Source organism: Elaeis guineensis, chromosome 10, assembly GCF_000442705.2.
Source record: "Elaeis guineensis isolate ETL-2024a chromosome 10, EG11, whole genome shotgun sequence".
In the NCBI taxonomy this organism is placed as follows: Eukaryota; Viridiplantae; Streptophyta; class Magnoliopsida; order Arecales; family Arecaceae; genus Elaeis; species Elaeis guineensis.
Genome location: NC_026002.2, coordinates 17,740,690 through 17,760,018, shown reverse-complemented (window position 1 = coordinate 17,760,018; position 19,329 = coordinate 17,740,690). Strand labels below are relative to the sequence as shown.

At 37.2% G+C, this 19,329-nt stretch overlaps 1 protein-coding gene and 1 long non-coding RNA gene across 3 annotated transcripts; one reads left to right on the top strand and one right to left on the bottom strand.

Moving 5' to 3' along the window:
• Positions 1-4,120: 4,120 nt before the first annotated feature.
• Positions 4,121-9,738, bottom strand: LOC105052917 (uncharacterized). Of its 2 annotated transcripts, XR_012135132.1 has the most exons (5): positions 9,503-9,738; positions 8,728-8,790; positions 8,105-8,437; positions 4,735-5,015; positions 4,121-4,611 (listed from the first exon to the last, which is right to left on the bottom strand). It is a non-coding gene; the product is annotated as an uncharacterized lncRNA (long non-coding RNA). The 2 variants fall into 2 exon arrangements; XR_012135131.1 differs by lacking the exon at positions 8,728-8,790.
• Positions 9,739-12,379: 2,641 nt separating this feature from the next.
• LOC140852070 (probable beta-1,4-xylosyltransferase IRX14) lies at positions 12,380-17,210 on the top strand. Its single transcript, XM_073244804.1, has 4 exons — positions 12,380-13,365; positions 13,612-14,169; positions 16,530-16,765; positions 16,848-17,210. Exons 1-3 carry the CDS (start codon positions 12,602-12,604, stop codon positions 16,750-16,752), a joined length of 1,545 nt encoding a protein of 514 aa, XP_073100905.1. The 5' UTR covers positions 12,380-12,601; the 3' UTR covers positions 16,753-16,765; positions 16,848-17,210.
• The last annotated feature ends 2,119 nt before the right edge of the window (positions 17,211-19,329 follow it).

Genomic DNA, 19,329 nt, shown 5'->3' with positions numbered 1-19,329 from the left:
AAAATATCATCAATTACCATAATATTTAATATTTTTAGTGACTTAAATTAAGTGTTCATCAATAGGTAAAGGTATCTTTTGGACTTAAACCGTCGCTTAGTGACATCAAATTTTGCTTATAACAATCGTAAAATACTCGATGCTTTGAACTCAAGATCTGTATGTTATAAGTTTAACTTGAAGCACACATTACACAGACACTGTGCAAGTTTAATCAAGGGTACACATTATGGCCATGCGCTTGTATCTTGGTTTTATGAGTACTCTAGAGAATAAAACCTTAATTCTAATAGACTGCGGCCTCATAATCACACTCATATAGGTAAGTCTCTAGAGAATAAAGCCTTAATTCTAATAGACTGCGGCCTCACAATCACACTCATATAGGTAAATCTCCAAGAATATTTGCAACAATATATCCTACCATATTTATGGCTTTGATCTCATTAAGGATTGTACTCAACCTCGATAGTTGGAACAACAAACACTAACATCAATAGGGATAGGACTGGAGAAATATCTCCTCAAGTACTCCTGATTATTTAATTGGCTTGTTTTTATCCATTGAACCAATTTCATGAGATCTCTATGAATATAGGTTGGGTTGCCACTGAAAGTAATCTAATCTATAGGCTTAAGCCCCCTCTTCCTCAATGTGTCTATTACTAAAGCTCTAAAGAGGCCTTTAGTGAAAGGGTCAGTATAATTTTTCACAAACTTAACAAAGTTAAGTGACACAATACCATTCTTTACATGATCTTTGATCATTTTAATCCTGACTTGTATGAACCTTGATGTTTTAGCATTGTGCTTCTTGCTATGTACCCTCAGTATAGTTGCTTGGCGATCATAATAAATGGATATAGCTGGTATTGGCTTTTCAATCACAGGAATGTCTAATAGTAGACTTCTAAGCCATTTAGCTTCTTTAGTAGCTTCCTCGAGGGCTACTAGCTCTGCTTCAATAGTTGAACGAGTTATCAATATCTATTTGGATGATCTTCAAGTAACTACAGCTCCACCCAAGGGGGAGATTATAGTCAATGTTCCCTTCAGATATCTGAAAACTCTGACAAGTGCACTTCAATGAGTCTAATGGGGACAACTTGTATATCTACCAAGTCTTTTTACTGCATATGCTATATCAGGTAGGCAGTAAGCCAATACATTATTCGGCTTTGCCATATTTTAATGAAGTGGCTATTAAATTTTTTAGGTTTAAGAGAATTATCTTCTATATGAGCCGTGGGGTAAAAAAAATCTTTGAAAAATTTCTCTAAAAGATGTTAGAATCTTAAGAGCAAAAAAAAATGACAAAATCTTGTTACCAGATTACTACTAAATAGTCCAATCACTGGTCTGATAGGATCCGAGGTGTGCTGGGCACTGACTTTTAGAAAAATTTCGGCCATCCTTTTTTAAGCATGGACTTTAGGATCGGGTTTCTTCTAAGATACAATGGATCCGATCTACTAAAGGTGCTATGACTCTGGCAGATCCTCGGTGAAATCATAGTTGGTCATAAATTACTTAGATAAGAAGGAAAAGAGGAAGATACAGAAGAAAGATTTAGAGGATGAAGTAGCTCCTTATTCTCATGCTACTTAGGATGTGAGAAGGTGAGGATGATTTTTAATGGGCTAGTGGAGGGCTCCTTTTATAGGCATCCAAAGATGTAACCCCCACACAAATCCATTAAAACATATTACCATTCAAATAAAATCAGTTCAATAACTCTCTTCCAACGGTCAAAAAAAGGGTCAAAATTTTTAAACAAGAAATTAGGATAATTAAAATATTTGATATATACTAAATATTTGAAACGGTCAAAAATGATCAAAAAATTTTTTGAATTTTAATTTCATATATAACAATAAAAATATATAATTTTTTTTAGTAAATCATGTTCAACAATTATCTCACTACGATGATCATGTGTTTTTCTCTTGCTCAACTGCACTGGATATTTTTTGAGAATGATTTTTTTGTTAGTTAAAGAAGTATACTTATATTTTGCTCTGTTATTTATGATTGTTATGATTTTTTACTCACATATATACTGTTTAAAATAAAAATAAATAAAAGATGATTGTTATTTCTATTAGATATATCAAAAATTTGCTGTTTCATTATGATACGGGACAGCAAAGTATATCAAATATTGGTACTATAAGTAACTGTATATCGATCTGATACTGATATAGTATGATAATGATATCAATCAATACGATAAATCTTAGACATATCTATCATTCTATGTTAATAAAACTTTGAACTGAGGTATTCCCCTGAAGCATTTTTTACTAGTTTTTATCAAATTTTAATGGCTATTGGAAACAGCAGACATATATGGTGGTGATGGTGGCGGCAGCCTTCACCACCGGATATTTAGTTCATAAGAAAGTGCGTGGTGTGGCAATAATTTATACCTTTCAATGAGCTGGGAGAGAGAGAAAGAGAGAGGCTCGGCCGTGGAGACGTGTGGGAGTAGCTAATCTTAGAGGATGCGCCACCAGGTAACGAAGCCAAATTTGACCATCGGAGCGAAGCGCGCCGATGAGTGCTCAGTTTGCCCTTCAATCTTTTTTTTTTTGGCTTTTATCCTGTCAATTTTTGAACATTAGAATAATTTACTTGTATCATATGCGATGACAAAAGCTTTCATGTGCATGAAAGGGATACCCATGGGATTACTTTACGGGTACATGGCCATACACTACAAGTCATAGTGTTTTTCCTGTTTCTAAACTATGAAAGAAAGGGACTGGTACAATAGTTGGGAAACACGAAGTCCACAGTCATCGAGAAGGAGACATACGCAAAGTAACATGTATGTATGTGTGCGTCTGAGAGAAAGAGAGAGAGAGAGAGTTTAGACTTTGAGATGCTAGGACAGGCAACATACCTGAGCAACCAATTGCCACCAATCCCTAGCTTCCTTTTAATTGCAACTGCACTTCGAGTTTCAGATTTGTATTCATTTCTATAATTCAGAAGCGAATTAAATTTGTTTACCCAATGGTCAAGTTGGGCATGAGTAGATCCATCTTCATGTCTCCTCTGAATTGAATAAATCACGCAGCAAATTTCTAATCTTTGAACAACTTTCAAAGATTTTTGATTGCAAATGTAAAGTGATTTGATATGATCAGGTTTCAGGTGGGTAAGGTTGGTTTGGAGGAATTCTAAAGTATAGATCTTAGGTGCAACGTATTTCATGTCAGGTATAATAATTTGGAGTTTGTATGGAATTATGTGTCCATATTGTCAGTTTTTTCCTGAACTTGTGACAGTAGTCCATAGGTCATGGAATGCATTTCAAATCTTCCGGCAATCATTTCAAAATAAAAGACGTTACATTTCCTATCATAATAATTCACTATAAATCAAACAAACAATTTTGACGAAGACCCCACTAGTAAATTTTCATTTGCTAAAATTTCTTGTTTTTTCTAGTATTGTTTTGCAGATTTTTTTTTTTTTAAATGAAAAAGCAGGGAGGTTTGGACCACCCATTTTATTGATAGATCAAACATATACAGAAGGATTACGGAGGACTTACATGTCTGAACAAGAATGTTGCAATCCCTGCTGACAAGTAAGATACAACCAATATCTAACACACCATCTGACAGTCAGTATCAAAAACAACACCAAGAATAAACAGCATACTTCAGAACTACTGTCAAGGCTCATGTGACGACCTGTGCTGGCTCCAAGAATACTTTGCAGAGGTGTTACCATCTAAAAAAACTTATTACCTAGGTGACGAAGCAATCATATGATCTAATTGGAGAGTGAGATTTTTTGTTCAACCGATTCAACTTGAATCTCTTAATAAGAAACAACATTAACCTATGCGTTAAGAAATAGTAAATTTGGTATGTAACACTTTGAGCAGTTAGTAATACTCCTTGGTCTCAAAACCTTACCATATCAGAGCGAAGCCATCTGACCCATCCTCCCTTCTATCACTACAACTCATTTTAAATCAGATTGAAGTCATATCAAATATCCACCCAACCAATCACATGAGCAACACATAAAGAACTTCTGAGGATTCTGCCCAAAAAATAAAAAATAAAAACCCAACAACTTTGCATGACACAAACCAAGCATATCAAACAAGTAAGAGGTTTCTTGTCATGAAGAAGGAAAGAGTACCCAATCATCAAACAAGGTAACAAAAATCAAAAAACTGACCAGGAGTCATTTACATCAACCCCATTTGAATAGCAGGATGATATTAAAAAATCAGAAGGGTCCGACCACCATCTCACACCATGGCAATGCAGTCAAGTATCAAGTTTTGCATCAATAAAAATAGATCAGCCAGCAAATATGAGCTGGTTGGTACCCCGTTCCTTGGTGTAGGTCTTAAGTTCGACTCAGATGGTTGCCCTCCCACCATATTCTCCAGAAAGAAAGAAAGCATTGCATCGCTTGGCTGGAAATTGGAGAGACTCCAGCTTGTCAGACAGAGATCATGTTGCAGTCCCACCAAATGCACAAAAGGCTTGCTGCATGTATAAATATGATCACCAAATAAAACGAAGTCACATCTCAGTCTTTTGGCATCCCTCTCCAAAGCACACCTCATTGGTAGAAGTCCTGGTTTGAACCATTCAAAAGTTAAAATAGCATAAATGCCTCATCTCAGACATCCTGTCAGCATTTGTTTTCTTATGCATTGATGGAGGTCATATCACAAGCTAAACCATGTAAAAAATTTACCTGGGGCAATGATTTACTGAAATTTCACAACATCACATCGTGAGGAGAGACCCCTTGGGATGCTAGAACCATGCTCTCCACTAAACCTTCAGGTATATTGTGCATGGCTATTGCTAGAGTAACCAAAAGACCTTGAGAAAGCCCTTTTGAACCAGCAAAGGATACCCCAAGACCCAAACCATCCCCAAAAAAGTGAAGCTTCATTATTCCAATGACAAGTATAACTTTGCTTGCCTCAGCAACTTTTATGTCTACCATGCTTACTTATATTTTTCAAGAGGCTGCATGGAAAGAAAAGTTATTATTTAGCACCAATAGCAATATACAATCCAGATCTAGCAGCAAATAGAGAGCTTGCCTTGAAAAACTAACACAATAAAATGAACAGAGGCCCAAATCCTAACAAACGTGATGTAGGTAACACTGTCTTGAAAACATGATGACAAATGACAGGCACTTTGAAAAGAAATTTGAACACAACTGCATCTAATTAGTACATGCAAGGCAACTGGCAACTTACTAAAATGGAAGCTTCAAAAAAGCTTGACAAATGAATTCTAACTAAGATGTAATTATGTAATATTTTATGAGACATTCCATGCACATTATGTTCTTCCCAGAATCTATAGAACTTATGGAATCAGGCAAATTTGTGATATCTTAATCTTGTCATAAGTCAGTGCTCGCCATGGTTGTTCCATTAACTGAGTTTTCAGCAGGTGTTGATGTACTTGGAAGGCTTAGAAGTGCGGCAATCCTCAACCACATACTAAAATTGAGTGCCAATGCTACCTATTTTAAGTCAATCTTTTTGTTCTCCACTTAAGTTGATTGATTTAATGAAAACCCTTTTGAGATGGAAGAAAGCAAAACAGTCTTACTTTTCCCCTCTTCTAACATGCTTAAGTTATATAAAGTTTCAAGGGCCTGTTAAATGTTGTTCCTTCTTCAACACTTATCATTAACTGAGTTTTCAGCAGGTGTTGATGTACTTGGAAGGCTTGGAAGTGCAGCAATCCTCAACCACATACTAAAGTTGAGTGCCAATGCTACCTATTTTAAGTCAATCACTTTGTTCTCCACTTAAGTTGATTGATTTAATGAAAACCCTTTTGAGATGGAAGAAAGCAAAACGGTTTACTTTTCCCCTCTTCTAAACTACTTAAGTTATATAAAGTTTCAAGGGCCTGTTAAATGTTATTCCTTCTTCAACAGTTATCATTAGCAGACCTTCTGAACAAAATGTCATCAAGGTGCATGCTGGCAAAGATTTTCAACCTACACTTTTATTGATCGACAATATCTTTCTTGTTCATCTTCTAACAAGCATGTACATCTTAGTAATGACAATAAGATAACAGAACTGGGCCACGTGGACAAAGTGGAACAAGCAAATCCATCAATCCACTAAGAACTTTTCATTGTTTATGACAAGTTGAAAGCATCAACATTGACATGAATGGAGTGGCACAACAACAATAAAATTTGGAGGCATAATTTAATTTCCTTAAGAGAATTTAGTTCCATCCTAGTCAGGAACTGATAAGGTATATTTGACATGAGAATTTAATTCTTGTTATGTGATGCAAGCCTACTAGTTATGATGAGATAAAGGATATTAAGCTTGATGATCATCAACATTGAGCAACCAAAAAAACAAATAATTGTTCAGCTATGCAATGCTGAAGACATCTACTTCAATAAGATGGATATTTATGGTCAAGCTCTTTGAGCAAACTAAGCAGATATTTTCAGATCTTCTTTGCTTATTTAGCATATTATTTTATTCATGTATATTATTTTAACATTATCTTATGGATCTCAATGCCAAACAAGAAAAACTGAAAAGTTTGATTCCATTACCATAAGTCTCTCAAGCTATAAAACAAAAGTTAATTGTCACATTTAGGTCTAACTAATGCTAACACACTTTATGTAAGAAATGCGCTGCTAATTGATCTCATTATCATGAGAGCAAGGTTTGACTTAAGAATCACCACTAGTGAGCAAGGTTAGGTTGTATCCTTGAAGTAGCATGCCACAGCTTAGACTGAACGAGATTGAAAATATGCAAGGATTTAACACAGTATACTTAAATGGCCTGTCATCACAATATCAACTTGTAGGGACACGAAAAGCAATGCCACATCCAATGATACAAGGGTGTGTGAGTAAGACAGTTACACGAGAAGCAGGTTTGATTTACCACTAGGAATGGTAGTATTTTGGCAAGAATAGTAGTGATCTAACAACTACAATTATGGGAGAGTCATATAGTTGCTACAAGAAGCAAAGCGAAAAAGAGACAAATATAAGGAGTTAGATAAATGCAAAGTTACATATAACAAAGGATAGCCGAAGATTCAAATGATACCAATTAAGTCATTACTATTAAGCTGGCAAAAGAAAGGAGATGTGCAGGAGCAAAATAAAGATATTATTCAAAGAAAATGGATGTATTAAACCAAAGGTACGATAAAGTAAAGATGCATATAGATGGCGAATATGGCAAAATGAATGTGGCAGCAAAATATGTGCAAAGATACATGGTGGACAAGGATATGGATGAAAAAAAGGCCAACCTTACCATTGAGTTATGGGCGCAGTGTGGACAAGGGAATGGATGTTACAAGAAAATGGATTCAATTCCTAGTTTGCATCAACATATGGTCCAATAATAGTAAACATAGATTTCCAAAAGGAAGACATTTTGTTGACTTATGAGAGTGAACTTAATCAGTCAAAAAAATGTCCTTCAAATAATGAATGAGAGCTACATATGCAAAGATTGCACAATGATATCCATTGGAAGTTTGTCCATGGTAGCAAGATGGGACGTGATGAAAGAGAGAATTTAGAAGGGGAAGCATGGCATAGAAATGTTGCAAAATAAGTTCCAGAGAAATCTAGATGTAAGCAACAAAGAAGGCTACTGATAGAAAGATGAGCACAAAAAGGTGATAAAACAAAAGAAGTCTAAATCAGTGATGCTAAGAATATCATAGAAGTCATTATAATATATTTAAAATAATTAATGAGGCAAAACAAACTGGTTAAGCTAGGTATAGTGCTTACAATGATCTAGGTTAACAAACTATGAATCAAGTCAGATGAGATAAAAGAAAAGATAGTGACCAAATTAGGTAAAACACAAGTGATTACATTAAAAAGGCACAACAGAATCAAGGAAAATATAAGTCAAACCAGTAAAAAGCAATAAAAATGCCCAAATACACGTTTCAGCAACAACTTATAAAAAAATATATAACCATGAAATTGCTCCGATGTTACATTTCATTCATGAAAAACTATGTGATATCATTTAGTATTGCAAGAAGAAAAACATGAAGGAAAGCACAAGATCAGATACCTTCTTACTTCCCAATGACAACCCAGTTTCCACTGCCATAGATCTGTCCTTCTTGCACCAGGTCAAAGCTTGCAGCCAAACCATTGCATGTACCTGCCCATTGTGGTTCTAACTTGGCAAAGAAAAACAGAATTATGCCGAACTCTGTTGCTGCAGCATGGCAAGAGTAAGCTATGCAACAGTGGAAACTGAAGCTCTGCTAGTAGCAACCTTCCTTTCACCAAACCCTTGAATCCTTCCTTTCAAATCCAATCTCTGTGCTAGTTCCATCTATAACGGCACTAAGTTCCTATGAGGAGCTGTCCTTGACCTCTGGATGATTTCCGTCTGTCTCTGCAATGGTGGAACCATGCAGCAAAACAACAAATATAAGCAAAAACAGGACGATTCTCAACCTTGAGGCCATCTATTCAAATAATACTAGACATCAACACACTACCCTGTTTTCTTCTGAAACACATTAAATATACCAGTCCATATATAGCTACTAAAATGGACATGATTAAATATACCAGTCCATAAATAGCTATTAAACTGAACATGATTGTTCTTATATCCTGAACTTTAGGGATGCCGCAGACTATGTACGAATCATTAAAAAAAAAGTCTTCATCTTGTGTTACATTTCAAAATTGCAGCGATGAGATGGGCAAGTCCCTCTGATTTTTAAAGTTTTCCCATGTTAACTGCAGATTCACAATGAGATTCACAGAATTAGATATTTCAAAATAAAATGGTTCCAAAAAACTTGTGATAGGTGCAATTGATCCTTCCATTCCAGAATATATTCCATATCCAATGAGATATTCGATTGTCACATCAAGTATAGAATCAGGATTAATAAGCGGTGCACTATTGAATTGAGTAAATAGTAATGAAATTATACCTACACAGATAGAACTTCAAAAATCATATAAAAATTTACATAGAAGATAAGTGACTATTATCATCCAAGAAAACATACTTGCGAACCAGGAAACTCCTCAAATCGGTTCCTGCACCTAAATTAATGGGTCCATAACCGAAATTTCAACACTATGAAAGGATTGCAATAAAATAGATCATAAGAGCTATAAATTTGAACTGATAAAACTCCAATGTTTGGAAGTTAACCAGAATAGCAGACGACGTTTGTTGAATCGTGATAAAAACAAAACTAAACCAAAACTTAACATCAAAATCCGATATTTCCCTTCATTCCGTTCATGGAAATGTCCTTTGCTATCGCATTCAAGTTTCCTAGTAGAATGCAATAAAAAAAAAAAAAGAAGGTTCTGCTCACACATTCAGCGACAAAGAGAGGGAGGAAAACTCAATGTCTTTTCCGGAAAAAGAAGATCCATAAGAACCCCGGGAAGGAAAGATAAAAATTCCCAAAGTCGTGATCTCGAAAACTACCTCGAATGGGAGCTTCAAAATCCCCAAAAACCCAAGACAATCCCAGCCGTTGCGGCGAACCTGGGGCAGCTGAGGGTTACTGCTCGGGGCCGGAGGCTTGCCGGACGGCGGCCGGTGGAGGTTGACGGTCGGAGGATGGATGAAGGAAAACCTGGGGCACGGACTCTTGGACGGAAGAAGTCCGACGGAGCGGACGGATCGCATGGAAACTTCAAGCGATGGAAGCCTCCATGGACGACTCCTAACGGTGGTAATTCACGACTCGACCCGCGATTCTATTTAAAATTTATTTAAAATCTATCTAATCAGTTTCTGATATATTTAATCTGATCCATCTAATATAATTTATTTAATAAATAAATTAAAATTTATTATAATTAATTCATTAAAATTAAAATTTATTTTTTTTTGAGATACTCTAATTTATGTATTAAATAAACATAAAAATAAATAATTTTTATTATACTAATGTGCTAATATGTATAATAAAATATTAATTCTAAATATTTAGATGATAGTAAAATATAATATTATATTATTTTAACTGTACATTCTATTTGGCAGAATAGGTGTCACCAAAATATGATTTTTGATTGCTAGATAATTTTAATATTATGATTATGATTAGCAATAGGTAACAACGTGGATTCTGATTTGAATGTCAAAGATCATTATAATTATTATCATTGATACCAATAGATTTTCATATTAAGTTAGCAACAACAATAGATATTCATATTGAAATCATGAGAGAGAAATCTAAAATTCAAATTTTAATTTTTATGCAGTAACTTGCCTGTCATAATATTTGAATTCATATCCAATATGATTGGATATGGATTTACATCCAAATTTAAATAAGATTTTGTAGGTTTCGTTTGACTCATTCTCTGCTCTCTGAAATGGGCTGCAATACAATAATTGGCTCTTCTCCTCATAAATTGAGATCGTGTTTGAAATTTGAGAAGTAAATTTCTAATCAGCAATGCTTTCACTATTAGTTTGTGACTACTTTAAAAATCAAAATATAATCATCCAAGGTATTAAATAATTAATTAAGAAGTTTAGGTTCTCACCAATCTAATGTTGAATTAGAGAGATCTAATTCACACATTGCATGACAAATATGATCATATAGGCATTTATAAAGTCATGCATATCCAAGCTGCAATCTTATAGACCATGTAACCATGGAGTTGAACCTTTTTGATTCCACCCTAGGTAGGAGAGCATCTCATATGGTAAACTGTAATCAAGTGCACGAGGAAAATGAGAGTTTACATCAGTCTACATTCAACTATTTCTATATACGAAATGGTCCAACTTAGATATCAAAGCTGGCCAAATTCAAGTCTTTGACTTGGAATAAGGGATATACGCCAATCCCATATTTTTGGTCAAGTTTGCATACTTATGCTGTTAGCTAAATGTCACTATCATCATTGGACTCATGTACAGCTTAGCCAGCCATCAATCAATAACCTTAGCGTGAAGGTTGCTACAATGTCCACACACCTTGGTCCTCTCATGACCCTCCTCCTCCAGACTGCTCTACAAGCAGGGCACCTTCACATTGCCACAATCCATATGCTCCTTAACTTCATCCAATCCCAAGGACTATTCTTCAATCCTATAAAGTTTGTTCCCATAATGGTAACCAAGCCACATCTTAGCACATAAGGAGGTAACTCAACAAACCTAATGATTTCATCTTGAGACCAACTGAGATTGGGACGTTCCATTTAGCATGTTCATGCCCCCAAAGCAACCTAGCACTTCTCAGGCCACCCTGTTGCCACATAATACATGAATGACCAGGCATGGTGCAAGCTATGTGTACCTTTTCTTTGGTTGAACCTAATGGGAATTTTTTTGGTTTTGTTTTTATTTTAAGAAATATGTTGGCCGACACTCTGCATTTGATCTTTGCTATGATGGGGGTCCAAAATTTCCACCCTAGAGATTCTTGATAAATCACTTTCAGATAACTACCTGGAAGGTGCCACTTCATGTCAGGATACATGTTCATGCATCAATGGAACTGACAGCCTGCTTGATGCTCATCGAGAAAATATTAAAAAAAAAAAATGGCATCCTTGACTTCCTTGACAAATAAAAATATATAAGCTCTCACATTAGCTTCTTGATATACACTTATTTATAAATAAAAATATGAAATGTAGCAAGATTACAAACAGCTCTCATAAAGAAAGCAAGAGAAAAATTAAGCCCGGTCGGGAGGCACATGTTTGGAAGGTGAGGAATTGACATCTAAGTCTAATTTTTGGTAGTCTAATCATGTTTTTCTCAAGTTTGTTGTCGTTTCCCTTTTTATGTTAGGATTTTAGGATGCCAAGCCAAATCAAAGTCAAATGTCACACCAGCATTCAGTTCTTTTTCTTAAGAATATTATTCATACACCAACTCAGCTGTTGATCATTGTTGCCAGCTAGCAGTTTGAACGATTAACATAACACCGACCGACCACGTGTCTGAGAGGCAAATTTTCCTTCTTAATTAGAGAATATTAGATGCAGGCACTAGATCTTTCCTTGCTGGATTTGGGATCTTAATCTGATAAAAATCATAGGAACTGTTCTGCTCCCCCCCGAACGCTACCCAATCAATTGTAAACCCATTGTTCTATCAACTATGTACCATCAACTGGAGAATCTGAAGGTTTACAGACCCAAAATGTTAATTATGCCCTCGTCGGTTTAAGTAAAACCCGGTCTGGGCAAGCTTTTGGAGGAAGCCAGCACTGCTCCAACGTCATGTACCTACTGATCTGGGCCCAACGTCTCTCTCTCCCTCTCTCTACGCGACCAAATCTCACCATTGTACCATTTGATATTAGCTCGCTTCGAACCGACGCCTTCCTCCCGCTTAAAACTTAAACTATACTTCACCTCCCAACCTCCCTCTTTCCCTCCCACCAACCGCCTTCTTTCCGCCCATATCTCTTTCTCTCATTCCCTACCAATTCTTGGTAATAATTATATAAAAGTAAAACTAACACCACAAAACCCAACTGCCCTCTTTCTTCTTCGCCCCCTGCCCAAAAGTTGACAAGGAGAGGAAGACGAGGGAGGGGGAGAGATGAAGATGTCATTGCTTCAGAACCACAACAACCGCCGCATGGCCACATACCGGTCGTCGCCGGCGTTGTCGGACGGCGGTGGCGCCGACGGCATGGGAAAGTCCCCGGCCAGCTGCTTCTGGCTCCTCCTCCACGGTCTCTGCTGCCTCATCAGCCTCGTCCTCGGATTCCGCTTCTCCCGCCTCGTGTTCTTCCTCCTCTTCTCCACCACCACCCTCTACACCTCCGCCCCCGTTCTCCGCGCCACGACCACCACCACAACGACCACCACCACCACCACCCGTACCGAGACCCTCACCCTCTCCCTCCCCAATCACCCGCCGCCGCCCCCGCCGGCGGTCCTCTCCGTCCCCAACCGCACCCGGAGTCGGGTGGTCGTCGGTCGGCACGGGATCCGCATCCGCCCCTGGCCCCACCCCAACCCTGCCGAGGTCATGCGGGCCCACCACATCATCGACCGAGTCCAGCGCGAGCAGCGGCTCCAGTACGGCGTCAAGGCTCCCCGGCCCCTCATCGTCGTCACGCCCACCTATGTCCGGACTTTCCAGGCCCTCCACCTCACCGGCCTCCTCCACTCCCTCCTCCTCGTCCCCTACCCCGTCACCTGGATCGTTGTCGAGGCCGGCGGCGTCTCCAATGAGACCGCCGCCATCCTCGCCCGTTCCCAGCTCCCCATCCTCCACATCCCGTTCCCCGAGAAGATGCCCACTAAGTGGGCCGAGCGCCACAAGATGGAAGCTCGGATGCGTCTCCACGCACTGAGGTTAGTCTCGCAGTCTCCATCCTCTGGAATTCCCCTGTTGTCGTCAATCTCTCTTGATTTCTCTGTAAAAAAGATTCGACCTTTCTTGCTTTCTCTGTAAAAAGATTTTATCTTTTGCGCTTTCTCTGTGCAAAGATCCGATCTTTTCTGATTTCTCTGTAAAAAGATCCAATCTTTTCAGCTTTCTCTGTAAAAGATTCAAACTTTCTTGCTATTAGATCTGATCCGGGTTTGGTGATGGAACAGAGCGGTGAGGGAACGGGTACTGGATGGCATTGTGGTGTTCGCTGACGATAGCAATATCCACAGCATGGAATTCTTCGATGAGGTGCAGAAGGTGAAGTGGATGGGCGCAGTCTCAGTTGGAATTCTTGCCCATTCTGGGAATTCCGAGCCGACACCCGATCGGAAATTCAGTGAGGAGGAGAAGGAGAACTTTCCTGTACCAATTCAAGGCCCTGCTTGCAACTCATCGGGTCAGTTGGTCGGCTGGCACACCTTCAACTCTTTGCCATACAGAGAGAAGAGTGCAACTTTTGTTGGCGAAGCAGCGACGGTGTTGCCGAGGAAGCTGGAGTGGGCTGGGTTTGTGTTGAACTCGCAATTGCTGTGGAAAGAAGCAGATGAGAAGCCTAATTGGGTTCGGGATCTCGATGCCGTAGGTAAATATGGAGAGGAGGTTGAGGACCCACTCGCTCTGTTGAAGGATGAATCCTCTGTTGAGCCTCTGGGAAACTGTGGGAAGAAGGCCCTGTTGTGGTGGCTCCGTGTCGAAGCCCGGTCAGACAGCAAGTTCCCACCAGGGTCAGTTTGCAGAACCTTTTCTTGTATTTCTCTTAATTGCTGAGATCCATATATTATGATTCATGTGGGTTATTGTCAATCTTCTTTAGAATCTACTTGCTGAAATTTCCTTTCTTGAGTAGTGAGTTTTTATGGTGAATGGTATAGGTTGCTCTGTGTGCCAGAAATTTTCTTTTCATACTCATCATGAGTAATAATTTGAACCATGAATAGGTGTAGATATGGAAGCATTGCAGATCCAATGGTCTCACCTATCATATTGTAGAAATTACAGGAAGACTTGATTTGATCTTTCCTATGGCTTACTTTTGGAATACTTGCTGATCCATTCTATCTTTCGGAACTTTCCATTGAGTTTTCATATGAGGAAGATCCAAAGAGCACAAAGCTAAGTTCCTAGATTTCTAGCAAATTCCCACCAGGATTACCATATGATCTCTTATCACATCTCACTTATCATCCCTGCTTTCTTATATTGAAGATTGCTTAATTGGGTTCATGAATTCTCATAAAGAAAAAATCATGCCATAGACCACATGGTGGCCCAGGGTTCCATCTTAATTTTGCAACAAACCAGAGAGACTGAATTGTATATTTCACCTTAACAAGCTCAAAAAATATAACTGCTTTTGTCTATTCAAGGCAATATTAGTATTATTTTATATTATGGCTGACATCAGTAAACCTGTAGTCTTACTCTTTTTTTTACCTCACTGGTTTACATATATTTCAGTGAGTTTTGGTTGTAGTATGATATGTGGGACAAGATAAATTAGTATCGTCTGGTCCTTTTTGCTTATTCGTCAAAAGAAGCATCATTAGTTGAGCCAATCATGCCTATTAGCTTAGCTTTAGTTGACTCTTCCCACCTATTTCTAATTTCGCTCTTAATATTTTATCTAGTGCATATAAGAAAATACAATGTCCCTACATGGCCATTTCTTTTTCTTTTTTTTCTCTCCACTTTGAAACAGAATGCATAAAGCTTGTTTTCCAGTACTTCAATTATCATATGGGGACATCAAACAGGAATCTTCTAGATCCACAAATGTTTATTTATTTATTTCTTGTAGTCATGTCCCTTTCCAAATGAATTAATGCAGCATGATTTCTTTCTAAGCCACTTAGTCCTAATTGGGGATCACAAGTTTTGGCAGAACCCGGTAACCTGCTCAGACCTGTTTTGTGCTGACTTTGGATCATAGACATCTTTATTTTTTAATTGGGATTTGGGTCAAGCTTTATGACATGAGTCTCTAAGTGGCTCAAAGTAGGTATTAGTCTTAGTAGATCTGAACATTGCTCTCGAGTTCAATGAACAGCTTGTGCTTCCCCAAAAATGTCCACCATAAATATATATGTTACTGAAAACGTTATATTCACATATTCTACTAGTTGTAGATTTTTCTGGATTATTTTAGTTTTATGTGTCATTTGTTTACATCTGGTTTTTCTAAGATATGGTTGATATTTTAGTTTATTACCAGTTCACTGCATTCATGATCTGATGATATTCTTTTCTAAGAACAATCTTATGCCACATTCTGATACCGGTTTGATAACTAGATAAAGTTATGCCCTTGCTGTGAATTGTTTTCAAGTTAAGGGATCCATTCTGCTATCAAAATAGTTGCAAGATAGGTCCACTATATAATAATTTAATATTTTGGACTATTATAACATAATGTTTCTTGGTGTGTGATTTCAAGATATCAAGTATACCCGAATTAACATGAGAAGTTTTTTCCGCCTAAATTTCCATTTTCTAGCACATGTAGTAATTTCAAATGGTGGATTCATTCTCACTAAAAATGGTAGCTCTATCATATGCTTGTTCCCCTTTCCTTCTGTAAAGTGCTTAGAAGTTTCCTATGGTTGACATATTGTGACTATTTTCCTATATGGGCAATCTAGAAGATCCAATATATAAATTTTCACTCACCAACTAGAGCTCAGCCATGATTCTATAGATTGAATACTCAGTAGTTGGTCATGTCAATCCTAAAATCTATCATCACAGGTGCAATGTCATCAGCCACTATCATATCATTGAGTTAGATTGCATCAGTGAGAGGACCATTGATGTCATTTGATAATTGATCCCTCTGTCATATACAATACTACAATATCTACCTTCAGTTTTATATCACTTCAGTAACAAAGGTTTTGTGTGTTACAATGTGAATAATTACCTTGTTTAATAATAACCGGTATCTCATGTTAATTATCTATTAGCGATGCTATAACTTTGGATCTTTGATCTACCTTTGCTATTTCAGCAGAGCTGCAGCTGCTTGTCTTGGGATAGGCTCCTATATTTTATGTATACCCAATTATTGATTATCTTTCACTGCATGCAGATGGATCATAGATCCTCCTTTGAAAGTCACTGCCCCTGCAAAGCGTACTCCATGGTTTGATGCATCATCACTTGACCTTCAATCACAAACAACGACCAACAAAGATCATGTGGAGGGGTGGCCTTCAAGAATAAGTAAATCACAGAGTTCTCACAATGAAAGGAAGCAAGAGTCATGGGTAGATAAACTAATATTTGGAATGACCCAGAGGCAAGCAAAATAATGCAGCATCACAGGTCTGTTCAAATTCTTTGTCGCCACTAACTATGTTAGATTCTATGCACTAAGCAAACACTAACATCATATATCTTCTATCAGCAACTGTTCATGCTCAACAGAAGATTAATAAAGAGATTTGAGGATTTCAGCATTCAACAGCCTGTTTTCTATTATCGCGGTTGTCTATTATACTTGGTTGAAGCTATCAACTGGTGGAGCCTACAAACATGTGGCATATGTTCAATTGGCAGAATTTGTATTGTAGAGGTCTGTTCATTAAATTTTGTTAATTCATTCTACTTCGACTCTCAGGTCTTTGATGTGGTTTGACTATGAATATATACTAGGGAATGTAATGTTGACATGAAATGTGGTTTGTTTATAGGATTCATGGAACAATTTTGGTTCTGATACCAAATTTGTGTTCAGATAAGAATCTTAGCATATTTCTGCTCATCAGCATATGACACTTGAGGGTTTCCCAACATGCCAATCTTGTAATCACACACACACACACACATATGTATGTAACTTTTTGATAACTACGATTTGTTTATCCAAAGAATATGAATGGTTTGGGGATGGCTATCATTCGATCCCATGCAAAACATTGAACACAAAACATTATTTGATCGAATGCGAGCACACATTTCACTGAAGAATAAAATGAGAAGGGAGAATAACTACAAGAAGGTATCCCAACAAGAATTGTAAAACAAAAGACAGAACAAAAGAAGAGGTCAGAGCAGTGCAAAATTTAACCCCCTGTAATCGACCATCAAAGAAATTCATAGGCCACATCAAGGAAACAAAGCTCTCATAAGCCACACTGCTTCACAGAAGAAGGGACCAGAACAAATCATAGTCACAATTGTAATGTGGCTGGCCTAAATCCACTGTATCTGTGCATGTTCTTTGCTGGTATGCCCAAAAAAAAAAAAAAAAAACAGCGCCCCACTTTTAGGGTAATTACAAGTTCCTACCTAACATTTGGGGAGAAAACCCCTACTACTTTGACTTCAGCTATTAAATAAACTAATGACTCTATGACAGGTAATTGTTCTAAATGAGGTACAAATTTAAATGGGATGGCAATGTAAAGTCGTAGAAGAGAGTAGTTATCCTGTGATGGTTGATCTTATCGCATACAATTGCTACGATTCATTATCATTTAATCAAGAATGTGACATCTACTTAGATGTGGATGGTCAACATCAAACTGCAAACACTTGCATGTGACTTGTTTTAATGTGATGGTTATGCAGCAACAGATATTTTCCTCAATCTTTTGTTGATCAAACTTAATAAATTCGACCTCAATCTACCGCACAATATAAAGGATTATGTTTAGTTTGCTGTATGTATCAACGACGGTGAAAAAATAAATTTCTTAGCCGCATAAATGATGCAATATTCCTTCTTCCAGTTGCACGTATGTTGTTACAGATTTAACGGTCAATTTTGCTATTTGTGCTTGAAAATCAAATAAATTTATTTTACACATTAACTAAAAATATAATCATTAGACATTTAAAGATAAACAGAGGATCCCTTCTTTCTCTCTCCAAGTAAGAGTTGAATCATGTGAAATGTATTTAAAAGAATAGGAATAGACATAAAAGCCAAGAAAGCCATGAAGATTTGCAGTAAAGTCATGTTTGATTGCCAAGAAATATGTCAAAAGAGAAAAATAAAACATAAAATTTCTAATATAAGAATTTTTTTCAATATAAATTTATTTTCTTTTAAAAGATTAAGTCGTGAAATTTTTCTTGTAACCAAACATGCATTTTACTCTCAAAATTATATTAGAAGAATATCAAATAAGGCACCTTTTAGATGCTTGTGAACATAAATAACTATAGCGCAATCAAGTCAAATAAAACTTAAAAAAACAAGTATAATATTACAAACTAATAACCAAAATAAAAACTAACTATAAAATTATCATTATTCTATCTTTTTGGGTACGTTTTAAATTATCTCCTTCCATTCCCGATTGTTTTCTGTGGGCCAACCTTCCGGAGAAGTCACCTTATCGCCGCCACCTTGATCGAGATTATTTTCCCGTTAGAGATCTCAAAATAGTCGTATCCGATTGCTAATGCCAACGTTCCTCTATACTCTCACTGGTGGTGCCAATAATGCTAATTCTAGCATCTGCCATGTTGTAAGATTATACTACATATTTTTGTTGGTGGTGCTGAAAACTGGTTCGAACTATATCCTGGCACTGCCAACAAGTATAGCCCGAAGTACTTTTGTTGATTTGAGCCATATCCCGGCAATGTCAGGGTCGGCGATCGTCCTCTCCACCCTCACTATTAGTGGAAGAAGATCTTAATGTCATCGCTGTCAGATGCTGTAATGAGGCAAAGAAATTAATATACTTTAATCTAGAAAGACTCTTACGAGGCCTATAATTGAGAAAGAATGGACTGAGAAATGGTGCTTTCATGATGGCTTATTCTCAGCGACCCAAGAGAAGATATGCAATGGCGGCTTGGTTGGAGGACCTTTACAATGTTAAGATTTAATGAAAAAGATAAATTAAAAATTAAAAAAAAAAAAGGAAAGAATT